General features: G+C 38.3%; 1 protein-coding gene and 1 pseudogene across 5 annotated transcripts in view; both read right to left on the bottom strand.

Moving 5' to 3' along the window:
* APC (APC regulator of Wnt signaling pathway) overlaps nucleotides 1-24,018 on the bottom strand; it is a 129,193-nt gene extending 105,175 nt beyond the window's left edge. For 3 of the 5 annotated variants that reach the window (XM_028102697.2, XM_028102698.2, XM_028102699.2), the window contains exon 1: nucleotides 23,715-23,795. Coding sequence is in view for 2 of the 5 variants with exons in the window: in XM_088023427.1 (XP_087879553.1) it covers nucleotides 23,715-23,879 (165 nt within the window). In the remaining 3 variants the exon portion in view is untranslated. Of the gene's footprint in view, nucleotides 1-23,714 lie in introns of all 5 variants that reach the window. The other 2 variants (XM_088023427.1, XM_088023428.1) reach the window with 1 other exon arrangement.
* Nucleotides 19,978-20,628, bottom strand: LOC114208630 (NADH dehydrogenase [ubiquinone] 1 beta subcomplex subunit 8, mitochondrial pseudogene; annotated as a pseudogene).
* Nucleotides 24,019-24,648: the final 630 nt, after the last annotated feature.

Below are 24,648 nucleotides of genomic sequence, written 5' to 3'. Positions count from 1 at the left end.
AAAAAACCTTGGGGCACCTGGGTGGCTCAGTCAGTTAAGCATCTGCCTTTGGCTCAGGTCATGATCTCAGGATCCTGGGACAGAGCACCACATTCGGCTCTCCACTCAATGGCGAGTCTGATTCTCCCTCTCCCTCTCCTGTGATCTCTTGCTTTCTTTCAAATGAATAAATAAAAATCTTTAAAAAAATAAAATCTTTAAAATAAATAAATAAAACAGACTTTCTCCAAGGAAAACATAATTAAAAATTATGTTAAATTATCATAAAATACCTAGATTACCTGATGGATTATTTATCAATTTGTAACATACACATTGGCCCTTGAACTACATCAGAATCAATAAGGAAAAACCCAATTTTTATTTATGTTAAAAACAAAATTTGGTGTACATAAAAGAATAAACTACAGCCAAATAACGGCACTTACTTTATTTATTACAACCTTAAACCAAATCCTTGAGTTAAAATTTTTATTCTCATACCAATATCCCCAAATCCTTACCTTGGATGAGGAAATAATCACCTTTTCAATGCCTTATATGCCAACTGCATTTGGTACTGCCTAGTTCTAAATAATTTGCTTCCTTTTTGAAAATATTCCCTTCCTCTTGCTTTATGCTGAATTTTAAACATGTAAGGCAAAGTATAGACTATAAAATTATTTCACTTCTGGATACCTGAGGATAAATATTTGCTATTATAGGCTAAATAATCCAAACATATAATTATTAAGTAAAATGAAAAAAAATCTACCAAGAATTATTGGACTTTGTCAGTCAAGTCAGAAACCTTTGGTCACCTGAACTATCCCCAAAAGTACCTAACATATAGATTCATTTTAAGATTTAGGATAATGAATCACCTAACAAAAGAACTCAAAATAAATACTTAATATGTTTTAAGAGGGAAGAGAGAAAGGAAAACCAAGGCAAACAAATAAACCTAATTCCCTACTTCAATATAATGTTTTTTAAAACTAGAACTTCAGGGGCGCCTGGGTGGCTCAGTCGGTTGAGCGTCTGCCTTTGGCTCGGTTCATGATCCCTGTATCCTGGGATCGAGTCCCACATTGGGCTCCCTACTCGTCGGGTAGTCTGCCTCTCCCCTTCCTCCCCACCCCCCGCTCATGCTCTCTCTCTCTCTTTCTCTATAAATAAATACAATCTTTAAAAAAAACAAACAAACTAGGACTTCACATTTACTTTGTCTTTTAAAACTTTCTTTACCAAGTCCTCCAACATTAGGTAGAATTATTTGAAGTGTCACATAGCTTTTATGGAAGCAAAAAGTAAGATTTCTTAAGAACTGGACCAAATTTCATTTCATATTCTACCACCTTTCTCAGTACACACCAGCATTAATCAATAAGCATCTTGATCCCAAACCAGTGTGTACCTAATACAATATGAAAAAGGTATTTTCTTAATCTTTTCCCAAAGAAGGTCTGCGATTTAATTCAAACAGTTAGATCTGCTCAATAAAACACTGGAGACTTTCAGAGAAAAGAGATCTTTCTGATATTCATTCTTTTACAACAGGGAACACAAAATTCTTTACAAAAAAGGTCTCCTATGGAGTGATAAAGACATCTTGGCAGGATTTATCAACCATTTATTTTATGCAAATAGTCTATATAAAATATTATTTGCCTGGAAGCTTGGAGAGTTGATTCTCACCTTCTTCCCACAGTCCCTGGACACTTCTTTGAAATAGTTGTTTGTTTGTTTTTTTTGTCTAATACTACTTTATTATTAAGAACACTATGCTATACTTGAAATGTTTTAAAAACTACTCAAGAAACTTAACAGTGGTTTCCTCTGGGGAGTCGAATTGAGTGGTGCTTTCATTTTTACCACTTAAAATTTTTTTCCTTTAAGTAAGCTCTACACTTAACATGGGACTCGAACTCACAACCTTGAGATCAAGACTCGCATGCTCTACCGCCTGAACCAGCCTAGCTAGCACCCTCTTTACTGTTTAAATTTTTAATAGTGATCTGTACTACTTCTACATTAACAAAGCACTAAGCTATATTTAACAACAGCTAAAAAAAAAATTCATAATTGTTAGCTTCTACAAAGACCTTTCAAGATTAGTATTTTCCATCTTTCATAGTGTTCAACTGGTGATAAAACAAAAGTTCAAGCTCATTAGCAACACATGTGTAAGGTCCTTTATGATCTGAGCCCTTTATACCTCTCCAAGCCACCCAACTACTCTAGCTATACTCCAACCAAATGGACCCCTAAAATCTCCTGGAAGGTTCTCATTCCCACTTTTCTACCTACCTAATGCTAACCCATTTTTAGGACTCAGTGTAGATGGCACCTACCAAAAGCCTTCTCTAACTTCTCTTGTCAGAGTCAGATCCCCTCTTCCCCAATATGCTTTCAGAGGTTCCTGAGTTTACCAGCTATTTCATTTACCATACACTTGGGATTATTTATTTACTGATCTTTCTCATTAAACTCCTTCAAGACAAGACTCTCATCTTGTATTTCAACATTGTGTTCTCAATAGCCAGTAGCCTCGTCCAAAGTAGTTACTAGAATGTTTGTGGAATATGAGTGAACTACCTCTCATATGTCAAGATCCACTTCTGTGAAGCTATCTTTATTCTGAGTAGTCAGATGATCTTCCCCTTAGGCTCCTGTAGAACTTAAATCAATTATCAACTTAAATTAGACCTATTTTCCCCATTAAACCATGAGCTTCTGAACAAGGATCTCTGTCTTCATTTTCTTAACTATACAAGGATTGTCCCAGGTACCTAGCAGAAATTAAATGTGTGTTGAGTGAAAGAAATGAATATTCCTTAAAAAGGACAAGTGAAAAAATAATAAGCATAGGATAGCCTGCTCATTTTTTAAAAAAGATTTTATTTATTTATTTGAGAGTGAGAGAGAACATGAGCGGGATGAGGGGCAAAGGGAGAAGCAGACTCCCTGCTGAGCAGACCTGAGTTGAAGGCAGACACTTAACCAATTGAGCCACCCAGGGCCCCAGCCTGCTCATTTTTATTTATTTCTCCATATTTATGATAATAAGACCCCAAAAGCTCTAAAAACATTTTGTGCTTGCTTATGATTAGGGATAGGATAGGCAGCCACTAAGTCTGGTGATGGGTATTAAAGAGGGCACGTATTGAATGGAGCACTGGGTGTTATACGCAAACAATGAATCATGGAACACTACATCAAAAACTAATGATGTGGGGCGCCTGGGTGGCTCAGTCATTAAGCGTCTGCCTTTGGCTCAGGTCATGATCCCAGAGTCCTGGGATCGAGCCCCACGTCGAGCTCCCCGCTCTGCGGGAAGCCTGCTTCTCCCTCTCCCACTCTCCCTGCTTGTGTTCCCTCTCTCGCTGTGTCTCTGTCAAATAAATAAAATCTTTAAAAAAAAAAAACAAAAAAACCCCCCAAAAACTAATGATGTAATGTATGGTGATTAACATAATAAAATAAAATTTAAAGAAAAAAGTCCCACTTTAAATGCCTTTTTTTTTTTTAAAAGATTTTACTTACTTATTTGACAGAGAGAGAGACAGCTAGAGCAGGGGTAGTGGGAAAGAGAAAAGCAGGCTTCCCACCGAGGAGGGAGCCCGATGTGGGGCTCGATCCCAGGACCCTGAGATCATGACCTGAGCTGAAGGCAGTCGCTTAACCAACTGAGCCACCCAGGCGCCCCGCCCCCCCACTTTAAATGCCTTGCAAAGACTTGGGGAAGGGGTGAGAATGGTAAGTGAAAGAGAGAAACTTTCTCCAGGGCAACAAAATGTAAGGATGTTGCTGGCATGCCAAACTGAAATGCTAAATGCATTTTCCTGTAGAAATAGTGGTATTCAGTGTTATCCATGGTAGTTATGGGATTTAACACTGCCTATGGATTAAATGGTCTATGCGCAGAGCTGGGACATAACTGTAACAGTCAACACTATTTCTGTGGGTCCATACTGGAGGTTTAGATTTTTGAATACTAGATATTCTTCTCTTAATATTCTCTCCCCCCACAAAAGAAAATCTTAATTTCATCACAACAGGTTTGATATAGTGTTTAACATATTCACTAAAACAGCACAGAAATTTACGTAACTCACATAAATTTGTGAACAGTATATTTTAACACTATTGTATTAAAAATATACCAATAAATGAATCAAATAACTCCCCTGTAACTTCAAGCTTTTCAAGGCATATCTTCACCTATTTATCTTAGTTTATTATCTTAGTTTCAATCCAATGACTCCACTTTCTTTGCTACTTTCTCAAGGGGAGATTTTTTTTTTTCCCCTCATATCCCCTTAGGCAGGGGTGGGGTGGGGGGTGGGGGAGTAGTGCTGGTGGTGGGATAATGGAGCTGGCTCGGTTCACATGAAATTTACAACTATAAACATGCTAAGATATTCAACACTGCCGGCAGGGTTACTGGGCTTCCTAGAAAGCCAGCTTTCCCAGTCTCTTGAGTTAGCGTCTTCATACCTTTCTTCTCTCCTTAAACCTACAACGCACCTATTTTCCTACCCAGGCCACTTTCAGTTGAAGACCGACTTCACTCCATTAGAGAGAAATTCTCTCATACTTCCCTACCAAGCCTACACTGTTTCCCTCCTATTAAAATGGATAAAGCGCTCCTGTTCCTATGAAAGACCAATACCCTCACTTGGGCAATGGATTCCAACTACTCTTGTGTTTCCAAGAAGTCGCCTTTGAGTAGTCCCTCTCTCTCCTGCATAACCAATTTCCCCTCTTCTACGGATCATTCTCATGAACACACACATGCTCTAGTATCACTCATCTTTACAAACCCCTCTCTTGACTTTAGCCCACCACACATATACTAGATATGACCCCTCTCTCTGTTCTACTCACAGCAAAACTACTTGATCTAGTGACCTTCATTTCCTGTCTCTATTTTCTCACCTCTCATTCATTCTTTAACCCTCCCTAATCTTAAACAATTTCCTGAAGTTCAACTGCCAAGGTCACCAATGACCACATGTAGCCAAATTCCACTGTTAGTACAACAGTCTCTTAGTAACATGAGACAAACTTGATCTCTCTCTTCTACCTTAAATAACATCTTCTCTTGGCCTTTATGCCATTCTCCTGTTTTCCCTCTCCCTCTATTTCCTTTAATGATTCTGCTTTTCACTAGTCTTCTAAAAGATGGAGTGCCTCAGCAAGTATTTTAGGACTTTTTCTCTTTATTTTCTCACCTAGTCCCAAGGTTTTAACCAACATCCATATGATGCTAAACCTCAAATTTATATCTCCATCCTAATCCTCTCTGAATATCCAACTATTTCATATGTCATTTGGATGTCTGAGACATTTATTTTTTATTTTTTAAAAGATTTTATTTATTTCTGAGAGAGCGAGAGCACACGCACACACATGCACGCTCACAAGCAGTGGGGAGGGGCAGAGAAGAGGGAGAAGCAGATTCCTCACTGAGCAGGGAGCCCAATACGGAGCTTGATCCCAGGACCCTGGGATCATGACCTGAGCTGAAGGAAGATGCTTAACCAACTGAGCCACCTAGGTGTCCGTCTGAGACATTTAAACTAAAATTCCCGCCACACTTAAATCTTCAAACTCTCACTCCTCTAACATTACACATGGGCAATTTTTTTGTTTTATCTTACATGGCAGCCTTACTCTTCCATACCATTCCATTGGCATAAAAATGCCAAAACCTTAAATTTCTGCAGATTATAGTCAGAATTCATTATTTTCTGAGTGAAAGATGGTCTATATCCACTCCAATTTCCAGATGACACCTGGATTCAAAGGCTAGATTAAAGTAATAACATCTAGGGGCGCCTGGGTGGCTCAGTCGGTTAAGCGACTGCCTTCGGCTCAGGTCATGATCCTGGAGTCCCGGGATCGAGTCCCGCATTGGGCTCCCCGCTTGGTGGGGAGCCTGCTTCTCCCTCTAACCCTCCCCCCTCTCATGTACTCTCTCTCTCTCTCTCATTCTCACTCTTTCAAAATAAATAAATAAATCTTTAAAAAAAATAAAGTAATAACATCTATAGATGATGTAGCAAAGATTTCAGCAACGTGTTAAAGCTAAAGGATACATCCTACAATTTCTAAGAGGAAGACTGTGTTAGTATCTTTAGATAGTCCCAGTTTATGTGATTTTTCTTCTCATCAAACATCAAACATAATAAAAAATAAATCATTGCAAAAAGCTTGGCAATCAAACATGCATTTTCCTGAGCAGCACATAAATAATAGAGAGGGGTACAGCATCCTGAAAGCCTTAGGCTCTCTTGCATAAATTCACCTTGAGATTACCACAAACATAATATATAAGAGTGCTGATCCAATCCTTATTTAAATGGGGGTGAGGTGCTACGGTTGGGAGGTACTTCCATCACATTCCAAAATTATCCCCAATAATCTTTAAAATGCTGGTCCTTCAAGCCTTCGGATGCTACTGTCCCATGCTTAATATATCCGACCTATAGATCAGTAACATACTGTAGAAGTGACTTCTGAGGCTAGGTCACAAAGACATTGTAGCTTCCACCTTGATCTCGTGGATTGCTCACTCTGAAGCCAGCCACCAGTGTTACGAGAATACTCAGGTAACCCTATGGAAAGGCCAACCTGGAGCCCAAAGCAGCACCAACTTGTCAGCCTAATGAAATGAGTGACCTTGGAAGCAGATCCTCTAGCCCCAGTAAAGTCAACAAATGTTGCTCATGTAGACAGGGAATAAGCAGAATATACAGATTCTCTCACCTTATTGTAATCCACAATGGAAATTCCTAACAACCACCTTTTTGTGTGGTTAGCAAATGACCTACTCTAGTCAGATTTTCCCAAATTAACTTTTAATCATGGGACCACTTTTGTGAAACTCTAAACAAGCAGGATTTTCACACTTTAGTATCAGATAATCAGATTTAAACAGCAAGTTGTTTAGCCTCTTGCAGTATCTGCTTCATACCTTTTAAAGTAAAAAAACTCTTCTGGAGGTCAAATAAGAGTAATCATTATGATTTAAAATTCTTAAGTGTATTATGTTCCAGAATGCTAATTTTTGATGAAAACACAAATCACTCTACCATATTAGCATATGTACTTGCCTTCTTAAAGAACATCCACAGATAGTGTTTGTGAAATTTTGGGTTTCTGTGGACTACAGCTTGAAAGACTAAACAAAAAATGGTAACGGTGTTTGCCTCTGCAGAGAGGATGCAGGTGGCTGAAGGACTAGATTTATTTTCATTTCATACATACTTTCTTGTGCTTTTTGAAATGTGTGCTATATGCATGTAATATGTGCTCAAAGATAATACTGCTCAAAGATAATAAAGTCTCTTTTCCTGATGAAGCTATATTTTTTGTCTAAAATGAGAGACACCTGAAACAACTTTAGTACCTATTCAAAACCATGCTCATTACTTCTAAGTAAGACATTATCTTGGTATCTTAATAGTGCCTACATCTAAGTTTGAGGCTAAGAAGCAAGTTAGGTTTTTACAAATCTGGAAACAACCAAAATGATATGACAAGAAACAATCTGGCTTTGACAACATAAAAACAACATATGATTTTTTAAATTTCACATGCAGATCAGCTTTAGAAAAGTTACCTGAGATGGTTGCTCCTTACACCACTTCAGAAAAATATTTGGAATAAAAACATAGTTAAAATATAATATGCCCTCATTTTGTAGACACATAAGTTAAATCACAAGAAGGTTAAGTGATTTGTCCTGATCTAGCTAAAGACAGTGCCAAATATTTGACTCCAGGTTTCATTCTCCACTAAACCAAAGTCAATTATTTCTGATTTAGAAATCCAAATATATTTATCTTTAACAGAGAAATGTCTTCCCATACCACTGGTCAGTCCTTAATGTCAATAAAAAATGGACAAATATAATGAGGATATAGGTATTAGGTAAAAATCATGTAAAACACCCTAATTAAATTAAATTAAATGATGAACATAAGTAACACAAGTAATAAAACCGGAAGCCTCCACTGCTAGGTTTACCAAGGGCCTTCAAGCAACTTCATTAACCACCAATGAAAGACAAATGAAAGATTTTAATTTGCAACTCAGTGAGATACATTAGGAACAGAATTAGCCCCCCCATACAATAATCTGATTTTTGGGGGGCATATAAAGCAGTATACCAAACACTGCTCACAGAAAATGAGAACTCTCTTTTTTTTCCCATTCAATTACTCATTTCAGTTCCTTGCATTTAACATTTTGGCAAGAAAACTGTCACGGTTTAAGTCCGGTCTTCACAGTGCTAATAACATTTAATTAGCAGGTGGTTATCTGAATTGAGATACAAAAATTTGTCAAAGACCTAATTCTACACTAAATCAAAAATCTCATTAGTACAGAATCAAGTAAACAAATATGAGAATTCTAGGTTTCCTTAAAAGAGAACTGCTTTTGTATTTTGTTGATGCATCAATGTAATCACAAAGTGACACGGCATTTCATGGGAACAGCTGTGATTAATATCGGGTTAAATGTCTTTAAAATAAAAATATATTGGTGTTATACAAAGTTTTCAACACTTCTCCAAGCACAGAATGTCAGTTTATGTAGACTACTACAGTTTAGTTTGCCTAGTAAGATTTCTAACCTGTGTGTTTAACCTATTTAATCAATTTCTGAAATCAAATGCAAATTATATATGTAATACTTTAAAAAGATATGGGTTCGCAGGTTCAAAAATCACATTCGGTCCCTGAGATATACCAAAAAATATTTAGGAAAATAAAAATAGAAATCACAACATCCATATGGCATAAAGAAAGCTGTCACAATTACTGGAAATAAACCCCACTTCCAACAAAAATGCTAAAGGACAAATGTTTGCAGTCCTTCCTCAGCTCAGTGCATTCTCCTTCCCTCTTCACATATCTCCACTTCAAAAAATGTTCACATTTTATCTCTTTGCTCACAGAAAGGACAATTCCTACCCCAATGTACTACCCTCATTACACTTATTTCTGACTTCTCCAGTCAAAGAAAATATCTTCTGCCTCCTTCCCTTGGGGCTTTGCAAAGTAATGGAATAATGTGATAAACAATGCTAAAGTATTAAAAGGCAACCATACTTTAATGTTTACCTTTTCCAGATATCTCATTTGTAACATAAAAGGGCCACAAAGAAATGCCTACTGTAGAAATGTCAAGTCCTCCTTGAACAAGTTAGTCAAAGAAATATTTGGACTTCTGATTGTAGAAATAGCAGACTATGCAGTTCAAACAGCTATCTTTTTTTCTTAAAGATTTTATTTATTTATTTGAGAGACAGAGTGAGAGACAGAGAGAGAGAGAGAGAGCGTGCACAAGCGGGGAGGGAGGGAGAGGGAGAAGCAGACTCCCCTGCTGAGCAGGGAGCTGGATGTGGGGCTCGATCCCAGGACCCTGGGATCATGATGTGAGCCGAAGGCAAACACTTAACCGACTGAACCACCCAGGCGCCCCCGAACAGCTACCCTTTTGAAGTCAATTTAAAAAGCTAGATAAAATATGAAAGTTATCTTCTTAAAAGCATCAAATAACTACCAAAATAGTGAGGAATGAATAACCAGCTCAAATGCACCAGAAGTAGAAACCCAGAAAGGTAAGCTACGCTTTTTGGGTTTGTCAACAAAGAAGTATTTAAGAGTCTGAACTCTGATTTGTTGCCTGACTTTCAGGACTGGGGAACAAAGGTCAGAATCTGGGTCCCACCAATGGTAAAGACGGTAATAAAAACACCATTGGCTTTGGGCTTGGACTCCGCAGCGATGCATCTTAAGACAAGTAAGAAGGAACCAGAAGGTGGCCCAGAAAAGTTAAAGATTTGAAATTGGATTAAGATGGTCTCACACTCCAAGGCTCTTGGCAACGGCAAATGAAAATATTCTCTAAAGAAAAATTAACTTCATCTTATACATCAAATTATTTCTGCAACAGACAACAGAATCAGACCCACAGAGAGTTGACATGTTGGAATTATAAGACACAGAGGGAAAATACTACATTTAAGGGGATAAAAGTCAAGCTTAACTATTTTTGCATGGAACTGAAAACTATACAAAGTGACATGGTAGATATGAAAAAGAACCAAATAAAAATTCTAGTAACTAGTAAAAGAGGAAAAAAAGAGGTTGTAACTTCCAAAGAGTAAGAGAAAAAAAATCCTGAAATGAAAAAATAGTCAATTTGTCTAAATGACAAAAAAGTGGAGAAAAGGGAATAGGGCAAATGTAAAGTACACAGTAAGATGGGAGAGTTAAATTCAACCATGTCACACAAGAGACACACCAAAAACATAAGAATGCAAAAAGGTTGGAGGTAAAAGAATAGAAAAAGATATACTGCGCAAGCAATAATGAAGAGAAAGTGGGTGTTGTTATAGCAATCTTGGACAAACTAAACTTTAAAAGCAAAAAAAAAAAAAACCCCAAAAAACAAAAATGCTCTCCAAATAAAAGAGGAACACTTCATAATAGTAAGTTACTGAGAAGATATAACTACTGTGCATTTCCATGCATCTACTAGCACAGCCTCAAATACATAAAACAAAAACTGAGAGAACTACAGGATGAAATAATCAAATCCACAATCATAATGGGATATTTTAACATACCCTTCTTTATAACTGATACAAGCAAAAAAAAAAAAAAAGATCACTAGTGATGCTAAAGATTTGAAATACAAGATTAACAAACATGACCTAATGAAAACATCTGAACACTGCACTCAACTGCAGAGTAAAAAAAAGACAATATTCTGGGTCATAATGCAGATCTCAAGTTTTAAAGGTGTGAAATCACAGACCGTTGAAACCGAGTGTATTCTCTAATTATCTTGCACAGTTGTTAGAAATCAAAAACAAATTAAAAAATAACTAGAATATCTCCATGTGTTTAGTAATTAAGAAATATAATACTTCCAACTAATCCAAAGTCAAAGTTTTCTATCAATAAAAATTAGAAAACATTTTAAGTGAATTATAAAAATACACATATCATAATTTGAGTAATATGGCTAGCTAAAACAGTGTTGAGAAGGAAATGCTTAGCCTTAAATGCATGTAATTAAAAGGAAGTAATGCTGGGGCGCCTGGGTGGCTCAGTTGGTTAAGCGACTGCCTTCAGCTCAGGTCATGATCCTGGAGTCCTGGGATCGAGTTCCGCATCGGGCTCCCTGCTTAGCAGGGAGTCTGCTTCTCCCTCTGACCCTCACCCCTCTCATGCTCTCTGTCATTCTCTCTCCCAAAAATAAATAGAATCTTAAAAAAAAAAAAGGAAGAAATGCTGAAAAGTAGTGAACTTCAAGAAATTAACAAAGGAACTATAAGAAATTACCCCCCCCAAAATAGAAGGAAGGAAATAAAACAGAAATCAGTGCCCTAGAACACAAACATGCAATAAAAAAGATCAGGAAGATTCAAAATTTAGTTCTTTTTAAAGACTACTAAATCTCTGGTGAGACTGATGAAGGAAAAAGAGAAGGTTCTTATAGCCTATATCAGACATAAGAAGGGAATTCTTCCCTGAAGCCAATAATATATAATTTTGTGAAGGTAAATTAAAAAGTGTGGATGAAAAAAGACAACGTCTTAGGGGAAAAATTACCAAAATAATTAAGAGACAGAAAACCTGAACAGGCTTAGAAAGGAGAAATCCAATTATTTAAAAACCTTTCCACAAAGAAAATTCCCAGCACAGATGGCTTCTCTGCCAGATTGTAGCAAAAAAATTGAGGAATAAAATTCTAGTCATACACAAACTTTTCCAAAACAGAAAATAAGGGTCAGTTCACCCTATGAGGCTAACATAACATTGATTTCAAATCTTGACAAGAATATAGGCCATCTCATTTATGAACACTGATACAAAACAAACTCAGGCAAAATATTAATAAACTGAACCCAGGAATAATTTAAAAAGATAATACAGTAAAACCAAATTAGGTGTATCCCAAGAATCAGATTAGGTTAAACAGTTAAATAAAATCCAATATATTAACACACGAAGAGAAAATTCATATGGCAATGAAAAGTTGCAAAAAAAGAAAAGTATTAAATTCAAAGAGAACACAAAATTGTTAGTAAATAAGATATAGCAGGGAACTTTTTTAAGTTTTTATTTTAACCACCTGGTGCTCATTATGACAAGTGCACTCTTTAATCCCCACCGTTTATTTCACCCATTCCCCCTACCCACCTCCCCTCTGGTAGTCATCAGTTTGTTCTCTACAGTTAAGAGTCTGTTTTTTGGTTTGTCTCTCTTTTTTTTCCTTTTGCTCATTTGTTTTGTTTCTTAAATTCCACATATGAGTGAAATCATATGGTACTTGTCTTTCTCAGATTTATTTTGCTTAGCATTATGCTCTCTAGCTCCATCCATGTCATTGGAAATGGCAAGATTTCATCCTTTTAATGGCTGAATAATATTTCATCGTATATATGTACCACTTCTTTAACCATTCATCAGTGGATGGACACTTGGGCTACTTCTGTATCTTGGCTATTGCAAATAATACTGCAATAAACACAGGGGTCCATGTACCCCTTTGAATTAGTGTTTTTGTATTCTCTGGGCAAATACCCAGTAGTGTGATTGCTGGATGGTAGGGTAGTTCTATTTTTAACTTTTTGAGGAAATTCCATACTGTTTTCCAGTGACTGCACCAGTGTGCATTCCCACCAACAGTGCACAAGGGTTCCTTTTTCTCCACATCCTCACCAACACCTGTTGTTTCTTGTGTTCTTGAGTTTAGCCATTCTGACAGGTGTGAAGTGATATTTCACTGTGGTTTTGATTTACATTTCCCCTATGGTAAGTGATGATGAGTATCTTTTCAAGTGTCTGTTGCTCATCTGTATGTCTTCCTTGGAGAAATGTCTGTTTATGTCTTCTGCCCATTTTTTCCACTGTATTATTTGGTTTTTGGGTGTTAAGTTGTGTAAGTTATTTATATATTTCAGATACTAATCCTCTATCGGACATGTCATTTGCAAATATCTTCTCCCATTCAGTAGGTTGCCTTTTACCTTTGTTGATTGTTTCCTTTGCTGTGTAGACGTAATCCCAATAGTTTACTTTTGCTTTTGAGGCAAGGGGACCTATCTAAAAAAAGTTGCTGTAGCCAATGTCAGAGAAATTACTGCCTGTGCTATCGTCTAGGATTTTTATGGTTTCAGGTCTCATATTAATCCATTTTGAATTTAGTTTTGTGTATGGTATAAGAAAGTGGTCCAGTTTCATTCTTTTGCATGTTGCTGTCCAGTTTTCCCAACACCATTTGTTGAAGAGACTGTCTTTTTCCCATTGCATAGCTATTCCTGCTTTGTCGAAGATTAATGGACTACATAATTGTGGGCTAACTTCTAGATTTTCTACCCTGTTCCATAAGATTTATATGTCTATTTTTGTGCCAATATACTACTTTGATTACTATAGCTTTGTAATATAACTTGATGTCTGGAATTGTGATGCCTCCAGTTTTGCTTTTGTTTTTCAAGACTGCTTTGGCTATTCAAGTCTTTTGTGGTTCCACACAAATTTTAGGATTGTTTGTTCTAGTTCTGTTTTGCTGTTGGTATTTGGATAGGGATTGCTTTAAATGTGTAGACTGCTTTGGGTAGTAAAGACATTTTAACAATATTTGTTCTTCCAATCCTTGAGCATGGAATGTTCTTCCATTTCTTTGTCTTCAATTTATTTCATCAGTGTTTTATAGTTTTCAGAGTACAGGTCTTTCACCTCTTTGGTTAGGTTTATTCCTAGGTATCTTACTATTTTTTGGTGCAATTGTAAATGGGATGGTTTTCTTAATTTCTCTTTCTGCCGTTTCATTATTGGTGTACAGAAATGCAACAGATTTCTGTAGATTGATTTAATGTGATAAAAGTTTTAACAAAAACAAAACAAAACAAAACAAAAAACAAACCTTCAGCAAATGTACTTGGGAGTGAAATGTTAAAAGCTTTCTCTTTGAGATCAGGAACAAGACAGGGAGAGCAGCCCTGGGATGATGCAGTGTTCTATTTCTTGACCTGGGTAATAAATTCATGTGTGTTTACAATAACGTACTAAATTCTTCGTTTTATGTTTTATGTACAATCTAGAATACGTGTTATAGAAAAAAAGAAAGAAATACTTGGAGATGAACAAAAGGCTGATTAAGACTATCACTAAAGTTCAGCAACTCTGTAGGTCCTAATTTTTCCCCCATTATGATTAATTTCAAACCAATTAACATTTATTGGGCCTATAAGACATTGTACAATCTGGCAACATGCATTATTAACCTTAAAGATGTCTGCAGCCTATCATCCAGTAACTCTATTATCTATGAACCCATCTTAAGGAAAAAGGTCAAGATAAAGAGAAAAAGAAATCCATTATGTTAAGATGTTCATTGCACACATGAAAATAAAATGGAAAACAACTAAACTACAGGGAATAGTTAAGAAAAGTAATTCTTACAATGGGATTATTATACAGTCAATAAAATTAAGATTTACAAAAGAGTCTAAGAAATGTACATACCCTAATTTTTTTAAATTGGAAATATATACACACAAACACTATGACTAATGGGGGATATGTCTTAGGCACAGAAAAAAGACAAAATGAGAAGGAGGGACAGAGGGCTATAAAGCTATACTGGTTTTCTTTATATGATGAGCTTATGGATATTATCTGTACTTTTTATTTCCTGAATGTCCTGTAATGATCATATAAAGCTTTAATAATGGGGTATATAAGAACTGAAGAAAATAATCACAAACCTAATGTATCTTATTTTAATTACTTCAAAATGTAACTAAAATTTCAATCAGTTTTTATCTCAGTATTTTATTCAGGTAAACTATTTTCTAACAGTTAAACTGTTTAAGTCTATAATTTGCTAATTATTTATAATAATTTCTAATTATATTTAGTATTTTAAATCCTAAAATAGTAAATAGTAATAATTAGATCTCCAAAGATATATCATCTCCAGTTTTCTGGCCGGAATTCTAAACCAGTTTGCTCCTAAGAGCGAAAAGAGAAAATGATCTATAAACAGGCTTCAAGCAGTCATCTGTGTAAAAGCAAAATAACTGTTAGTCTCTGAATAAAAGATTTGTTATGGCTCCTCACTTTCTTGAGCAACCATTTTCAACCTCAGTTTTGCCAACATCCTGGTATTTTCTGACCAGTTGTGAGGTATGTCTCAAGTAATCTGTTATCAATCATAAAGTATAAATGCGTTCAATGTTTATCATTAGAAATATAAGTGCTGCCTAAGCGAGCACAAGTTTATCATTAGAAATAATAATAAATTGAAGTAAACGTACGATATTGAAGCAACGTAAGATCAACCCTATATGACTTAAATTGAAGCAAACGTAAGATCAACCCTATATGACTTAACACAGTTTACATTCCAGTATACTTGAAAGAACACAGTAAAGATAAATCTTACATTTTGCGAATTCTACATTCACTTATTCAGTACTTACTGAGCATCTATTAGAGACAAGGAACTAAAGGCACCGTGCAAACAACAGAAACAGAACTGAAAACTATTAGGTCATAGGGTTAAACATAACTATCATTTTACATTTTAAAGCTTTTAATAGACTAACCCAATCCTACTTTTCACTACTTGCCAGCACAAACTTGTTTCCTCTTGTTCTCTGATCTTCTTTTAAAATATTCTAGCCTTCCCTGCTGCCAAACCTCTGCTCGAGCTGTTCCCCAGCCTAAGTGCTTTTTGTTCAGTCACCAGCACCTGCAGAATGCTCACTATATACCAGGCACTGTGCTTGGAATGAGAGAAGGAAAAAGACTTTTCTATCTTTTCTATTCTTTGAGCCTGGATTGAGTCCCGCTTCTTTCTCCAAGAATTACTCATTATCCTCTCCATACTCTGAATGCTGTAACTGTTACTATCTAACACAGTGGCTCCCAATCTTTAATGTAAGAAACCATTTTTAATATCAAAATGTTTCATGAATCTGATTCTCACTCCTTAGGTGACATTTGGTCCCATGGCCCTATATACCATCATCTATACACTGATAACTTCCAAACATATACCTCCAGCTCCACCTCTCCCTTGAACTCCTAATAGACATGCCTATTCTCCACTTGAGTATCTGACAGGTATCTCAAACAGCCACATCCAACACAAAACTCTTGATTTACATCTCCAAATCTGTTTTCCACCTACCCACTACCTCACAGCCCCATCTCAGTAAAATATGCTATCTTTCACCCAGTTGCTCATGTTGAAAAACTTGGGAGTCATCCTTTACTTCTCTTTCCCTCACATTCCACATCTAATCCATCAGTAAATCCTAATTACTGTACCTTTTTTTCTTTAAAGATTTTATTTAATTATTTTGAGACAGAGAGGGAAAGAGAGGGCAAGTAAGGGAGGGGCAGAGGGAGAGAATCTCAAGCTGACTCCAGGCTGAGTGTGGAGCCCAACATGGGGCTTGATCTCATGAACCTGAGATCATGACCTGAGCCAAAATCAAGAGCTGGACACTTAACTGACTGAGCCACTCAGGTGCCTCTCTACTTTCTAAGTATATCACAAATCTGACCACTGCTTTGCTCCCCTAGCACTACTACCTTCTCCAAGTTGCACATTTCCAACCTAGATTATTGTAAGATTTTCCTAACTGGTTTTCCTGCTTCCATTCTTGCCTTCAATTTTCAACATACAGTTGGAGTAATCCTCCAAAAAACAAACAAAAAACAAGTCAAATCTGGATATTCCCATGTTTAAAACACTTTAATGATTTCCATTTCACTCAGAGTAAAATCGAGTCTTCAAATGACCTTCAATGCTCTACCTGATCTAGCCTCTGCCTGTCCTACCAACTGTCCTACCACACTCCCCTTCACTCACTCTACTTCTGCCACACCGGCCTCCATGTTGTTCTTCCAACATGCCAAACACAATTCCATCTCAGAAGGTGCCGCTCCCTCTACCTGAACATTTTACCTCAGATAGCTCCACAGCTTACTCCCATCACTTCCTTCAGGTCTGTTAGCTCAAAGGCTTCTCAAAAAGACCTTCCCTCACCAACCTAGCTAAAGTAACACCCTGTTACTCTTTTATCCACTGCAACTGTTTTATTTATGTCAAAGCCTATTAACTACCGTGTGTGTGTGTGTGTGTGTGTGTGTGTGTGTGTGTGTTCATATGGATGATGTTTATTGACAGCATCTCTAACCAACATTTACGGTCAGACAGAGCATAGGCTTGATTTTGTTCACCATTGTTGCCATATTATGTGCACACAGCAGACCCTCAAGAATATTTATTGGATGAATGATAGTAATTGCTTTTAGTTTTGTTGAGAAAATAATGAAAAAACACTACTAGAATTCAGTAAGGCTTTCAAATGAATTTATACTCTATTAATCACAAAAGCATTATATACATGCTTTGGTGGTAGAAGGAGTACAATGTACATAATTCAGGGTTCAATAACAACTAAGGAATGGAGCCTTCTTATAATTCTCTATCCCTTCTCACATCCTTCCTATGTCATTCATTAATTCTTTCCATAAATGGTTACTGTGTGCCTCTAGCCAGAGTATTCTAGACATTAAGAATACAAAATAATTAAGAGAAGGTAATGCATTGAGACATATAAAAATAATGCTTACAGAATATGACATATACTAGAAATACAAATATAGATTATAAAACGGTACCACAACAGGAGAAGTAATCAACATTTTAGGGGTAGGTGTTTAGGGAAAGTTTTAGTAGTGATGATACTCAACAAATACTCGCAAAATCAAATAACAGAAGTTATTCTTCGGTTTACTTTACACGTGAAATGAGGATTTTAAGTCTTAAAGTGCTACAGTAATTTGCTACCATGAGATAAGCTAGCCTTAGAATGAAACCAAAACAAGGGGAATGACAGAACTGAACAGATCACAGAGAAACTGAGCCAAGTCCTTGATGATTTCAGGCTGGATAAAACCTTAAAGTTTAGCTACCACACCTAATCATTCCCTTTACTGTTTACGCAGTTTGAATTTTGTTTTCTGTCACTTGCAATATAAGAATACAAATGAATGTCTATGAATTCTTTTGAAAAGCAAAGCATTTGCTTATTTCAAGGTGTAGGGCCACTACTGGCATTTTTGAAGGGATGAATCTTGTTTTGTGGGAGACATCACAGGACTTTTAGTATATGTGACTTCTACCCACTAATTGTCAGTAGGCCCTCACAAACACTGTGACAACCAAAAATGTCCCTATATATTTTCCAAATGCCTCCACCCCCAAGGAGAAAAAACAAATCTATTTTCTAACAGTTTTATATGTACCCATTTCCCTCAGTGGTTCCACCAGGTACACATAGATGTACTTAACATCAACCTTAGGGGTAACTGGGTGATGGACATTGGGGAGGGCACGTGATGTAATGAAGCGCTGGGTGTTATATAAGACTGATGAATCACTGAACTCTACCTCTGAAACTAATAATACACTATATGTTAATTAATTGAATTTAAATTTAAAAAAAAGAAAAGAAAAACATCAACCTTAGGAGAACAGGGATACATCACTCAAATGTCTTAATTTTACATAATCCAATTTTAATCAGTCATTTACGACTATCTCAATGTTTGGCCAAAATCCTACGTACAGTGTATATCAACTCTTGGGGTAAGCAGTGCTGTAAGCTTGCTCCTACTATTGGGAAATTCTTATTTACTTAAACTTACTTCTCCATAAAATACTATAGAGACACGTCACTGATATTGCTGGTCACCTTCCCTTCAGTCATCCACCTAATTTCCTCCTAGACTGAAATGCCAGATAATGGTTTTTCCAGCCCCCTTGCAAGTAGGACGTGAACATGCCAGGATGACATCTGACACAGGGCTTCTCTGAAAGGTTTATTTGCCTAATCAAGAGATTGGAGGGCAAACTTCCTCCTATCTTTGGCGGCTGTGTGAGAATGTGATGTCTGGAGCAGTAAGAGCAATGTGCAACAATAAGGGGATGAGCCTGAGCACAAAGATCAGCACACTAAGGATAAAGAAGAAAAGCACCTAGATCCTTGATATAACACTACACTGACTGACCAGTAATCCTCCAACTCTGGACTTCTTTTTATGTGAAATACTGTTTACTGTTGGTCGATATTATGTAATCCGAGGCCAAACTAATATAAGATATATTAAAGATCTGACAGCTGCTGAAAGTGGGAGAACCAAGTCGACTGCGGGGTTAGAGTGGGTGGCTGGGAGAAAGGTGTTTACAAAAGAGAAATTAGAAGGAAGGAAAACACATATACACACATGTACATGTAAACACAATAGGTGAGGGTAGGTGGATTAAAATCAAATTCGATTTGATTCTGTTTGGTATGAGATAAGCTTATGATAGTACATCTAAGATAAGAGATGTACAGCCAGCAATGTAGGTGGGAAGTCAAGTTACAGAATGGAGAAACATCCACACAAAAATGATGATTTATATCATTAAAAATAGGATACAACCACCAAGAGAACACAGTGAAAAGCACAGAGATCTTTAAGTACACTGGTTACCTCCTGTCATTTTAGATGAGGTTCATCCACCGGTTAGGCCAATTAGAATAATTCCACCCCTTTTGACAAAGATATTATGACAGACTTGGCAGCATGACCTTCTCCCATTTGTTCAATCAGAATAGGTAGGACTTTTGGGAAAAGGCTAAAAGAGAATCCTTCTCTCTCCCTTTGGTAATAAAGAAGGCTATCAGATGAACATTGATGATAGCCATTTTTTTTACTAGAAGGGAAGCCAGTCTGAGCATAAAGCCCAAACAGGAGGACAAAGTTGAGATAACAGCAGAAAAATGGAACTTCAGCCCCGATGACATAAGCCTATTCTTGAAGACAATTCTATCTATGCACTTGCCAATTATATAAGCCAATAAATATTCTTTTTGCTTTTATTATTTATTTATTTTACCACAGCACTAAGTTTTATTAGGGATTTCATTAAGGTTAAATCTCTAGAAATGAGGGAGTCAGTTCAGGAGCACAAAGCTGATGAAGCCACCTCAGATCTCATAATGAACCACTGGCTCAGGCTTTTTGGTGGGATCGCTGCCTCGTTCCAGGTACAGATTATTATAAGGATACTGCTTTGGCTCCACAGGCTGGTAGGTGGGGTAAGTCTTCCCGACCCAAAACATGAACCGCATGAAGGCCACGAAGCCAAAGAGAGGCTTACACATGAGATTCCAGGAAATAGGCGTGGGGCATGTGTCCACACAGTTCCTGATATACATGTCAAAGTCCCAGTGCACTGGTTCACCCCAGTTCAACCTCAGGTCTGAGTGGTCCCAGTTATACAACGGATCCCTCTTCTGCTGTGAGCGGTCAGGGAGCTTTGGGTAGTTGCTGTACCCCATGCATCATCCGGGTACAGTTGGTAGTCTTCTACCCGCATACTGTATTTGATGGCGGCGGCCTGTTCGTCCGGGGTTTTGGGATAGGGCCCCGGGAGCACGTCCTTCGTAATGTGCGTAGCTGTCCGTGCACCCAACCACACCACGGTCCAGATTGCCCTTTGCAGCCATCAGACTCCAAGGACCCGCGCCCTAGCCGCCGCCATCTTCACCTTCCTCCCTCTTTTTGCTTTTAAATCTAGTTTGCATCCTAACTAATGTAGGAACCGCTACGTTTTGGGGGAAGAAGTGCAGGAAATGTTAAAAAACTTTCAGAGACGTAAGAGAATCAGGACATACAAGGCAGAAGAACAAAGAAATCAGATAATCTTATTCCTATAGAGTATATTTCACAAATGATCTTAGGAAACCAAGGATAACCGAGGAAAGACCATTAGATTTGGTGATTAGGAGGTCATAGGTGACTTTTAAAGTAGCAATTTCAGTGCTGAAATGGCAAAGGAAGTCAGAGTGCAAAGGAAAGAATAATTTGTATTTATTAGGAAATCCGTAATGTACCAAACACTTGGGTGGACATTAAACATGTGTTAAACTCCTTCAATTATGACTCTGTAAGCAAGTTTAACATTTTATTTTATAGATAAAGAATAAAGTGAGTAGTAACTTGCCCACAGCCACATAGCCACTAAGTGGTTTTAATAGACTTCAAACCCAGATTTATCTGGCTCAAAAGTCAATGTTCCTACTACACCAGGCTCCTGGAATTAAAGAATAAAAATACAATGGCACAGCAGGCTCAAAATTCAGACTGGCTTCCCTGAGTTGTACAGCATACAACGCTGTATTTGGCAACCTTGACATAGAAGCATATACAGAGGCTAGAGAGGGAGAGACTGAAGAAGGAATGATAAAGGACAGTTCTACAGAAAGAAAGACAGGCAGGGATGATTGTGGACACATCTGGAGGGGACTACTCTTGAAAAGGGGGAAGGACATTTCTTCCTCTGAGATAGGAGTAAATAAGGAAATGATACTGAGGACAGAAAAGAATATACCTCAGACAGCTGAGATTTTTCTCAGGAAAGGAGAGATCAAGTTATTTGCTGTAAAACCCTTCAGGAAATGAGACAGAAAGGAACACAATCAGCACTAACGACCCAGCAGAGAGCAGAGCACCAACTGATATGAAAATGTCCACACATAACTGTCTCTTGTATCCTTCAGGAGCTCAGGGGTCAAACTGAAAGAGCTAGTGATGAGGCTTATTCTGAACTGGAGACTAGAAAGGTATATCTACAGAAAATAAAGCATTCTAGGGCATCAATGAGAGCTTAGTAAAAATTGATGACAGTGGGATCCTGGGTTAGAGAGGGAAATGAAATCAGCAGTAGGCTAATGGGTTGGATGAATAGAGAGACAAAGAGGGGGTTCATAAAGACAGCATGTGAGAGGGAGAAAACAGGTTCCCTAAGAGTGAAAGAGTAATAAGAGATTTTAATAACAGTTTGTAAACAGAGATGTGTTTTGACAGAATCCTTCAAATTATTTTCCCAGAGGCAGAGAGCCATTGACTGGAGCTCAACAGTCCTACTATCCCTTCAGCCAAAAGCACAGAATTGAGATAACCCCCTCAAAAAACATACAGTCCTTGATTGTAGAAAAATGAAGGTTAAAACAAACGAACGAACGAACCAGCCCATACAGAAATCAAACATAAAAATATCTTCCCTTATTTTGAACTAAACAATTCTATCTTTAAATTTAAGAAATTTAAAAAATTTTTTGAAAAGGAAATTCATTGAGAGGTCAAAGTCTACAGCAAAGGAAAAGAGAGATTATATGTCATGAGGCAGAATGAAAAGTAAACAAATCTATCAGGCCAATTATACAACCCACATATTAAAGATTGTTAGTACAGAATTCCAATAGGGCAAGGATAGTTTGTGCTTTAATAACTTGGGAGAGCACCTAGGATAGCTTCAACAAAATATTACTCAATTTAATGTTAATAAAATGGTTCACTCATTTGCAATCTCAAAGGAGAAGCTATCATTTATATCTTTAATCTCATTTTTACAACTTTGGGGCTCTTGAGAAATTATCCAACTACTTCTCTTTCTCCCTTTGGAAGTAAATGACAAAGGCTATCACATGAACGTTGCTGATAGCCATCTTTTTACTAGGAGGGAAGCCAGTCCAAGCACGAAGCCCAAACAGGAGGACAGAATCGAGATAACTGCAGAAAGACAGAAAATATGGGAGAAACAGACATGGCAACTTCCTCCACTACCATTTCAATCCTGCAGTTTGCACTTATAAACTTTGGCAAGATACCAGGTTATTTAGGACAGTTTCTTACACCATTAATTCTGAGTACTCTTGCCCCAGTAACGAAGGAGGGAGAACTGAGACTGGCACAGCCTAAATTTTGCAGAAAATATCAAGTCCTATAGCGACTGTTAAGTAGTAGCAACAATCGAGAATCCAAGAAATTTGATAAGTTTTGAGTTTAAAAAGCTTTTCTCCATTTTAGTCCTTTCTAAATAAAACAAAAGCTTGTACAATACGGGATTCTAAAAGCTTCACTTGGCAATTTAAGCGAACCCTGAATAAAAGAATAAATCACTTAACCTTTCTTGTGCTATTACATATCTTACATTCACAAAGCCTTCTTTTTAAAAACGAACACTTCCCAATTCTTTCACTAGATCTAGAAAACGTAAGCCCCCGCCTTAAAAGTTCGGAGACCAGGGGTTTACTATAGTCAGAGATTAATTTCCATGAACAATCATTTGCATCACAGGCACCATTCTCTACTTTGCAGGAGTTCAATGGGCCAAGGAGTCCAACTCTTCAAATGACCCGTCTCCTGGGGACTTGATTCCCTCATCAAGGTGAAGCTTTTTCTTTGTAACTATATACGAGACTACCGGGTATTATTCCCAGTTAAACTTTTAAAGGAAGCAAGAGGGTCGAAACCAGGAAGATGGGGAGGCGACTAAAATAGGAGGGGCAACGACCCACCCACCTAACGCGAAGGAGAGACCGCTTGGACCGGTGAAGCTTCACCAGGAGCCAGGAAAGGTGCGGAGGGCGGCAGGCGTCGCGACCCCCTCGCACGGTGTGAGAATGGAGGGCTTGCAAAGCCAGGGTCCAACTGGAGGCCTGAAAGGGGGCGCAGGGCGGGGAGAGGGTGGGACGTGGAGACAAGAGAACGGCAGAGTCCGGCCGAGCACCATTAGGGTCTGGAGCAACGGCGGGCCAAAGACGTCAATGCTTGCGTCTCACTCACCTGCCAGACGCTCGCCCCGCGGCAAGAAGTACGGACGCCGCTTGGGCGCTTCCTCTCCTGCGGTACGCAGCCGCTGCCGCTGCCGGAGCTCCAGGACCCGAGAGTAGAGGGTGGTGCAGAAGCACGCAAAGCGGCGACCGGACCCGAGCTCAGAGAGGCGTACATAGGGGGCGCCGGGGGTCCGGGAAGGCAGCTCTGTGCTTCACCTTCCTCAGCAGTAACTAACAACGCTTCCCGGGCACAGCATCTTGCCAGCCTCGGCCCGCTGCTCCCGGGCCTTCGCCCGCAGCTCCCCCCAGCAGCGGCCGGGTTTCCGGCGGCCACACTCCGCCCCCTTGCTACTTGGCCTCCGCCATCTTGTTGGAGGCGGGAAGAATGCAGCGCGCATGCGTGCGCAGGGATCGCTGGCGTCCTCCAGCCCCGCAAGGAGGGGCTGGAATGCGCAGTCGCTTTACCGCAGCGTTCAGACTGGGTTCTTCGCTGTCCGAAGCCGCCTCTCAGTCGCCGGACTTCCTCGCTTTTCTTTGCCTGGGTAGCGGCTGAATTAATAAAATCCTTCTGCACACCCACACTCAGTAATTCAGCAAATACCTATGTAGCGCCTACAATGTGAAGCGTTCTAGGCTGGGAGCTGACGATAGATTGATAAAACCTGGCTCCAGCCCAAAAGGAGCTCATAATCTAGTGAAAAAGACGGAGATGAACGAGTAATTCCCTAAATTCTTGTTTTGTAGCTGCGCACCACCTCCTCTACCTCGCCCTCCCCCCTGCCCCATTTTAATTCAAAGCATATCTATTCTGGGAAGTCCTCGTTAGTCTCACACAGTTTTACCTGTTCTTTACCTTTAATTACCTCTGTAGCTTAATTTCATTCAACATTAATTCAACAAATAATATCTGGGTTTCTACTATATACTTGATACTGTCCTAGGCT

Source organism: Eumetopias jubatus, unplaced genomic scaffold (assembly GCF_037043125.1).
Source record: "Eumetopias jubatus isolate StellerSeaLion01/CBP00866 unplaced genomic scaffold, mEumJub1_p1.0 scaffold_5, whole genome shotgun sequence".
Lineage (NCBI taxonomy): Eukaryota > Metazoa > Chordata > Mammalia > Carnivora > Otariidae > Eumetopias > Eumetopias jubatus.
The sequence above is the reverse complement of the archived record's forward strand: the minus strand, read 5'-3'. Positions and strand labels throughout refer to the sequence as shown.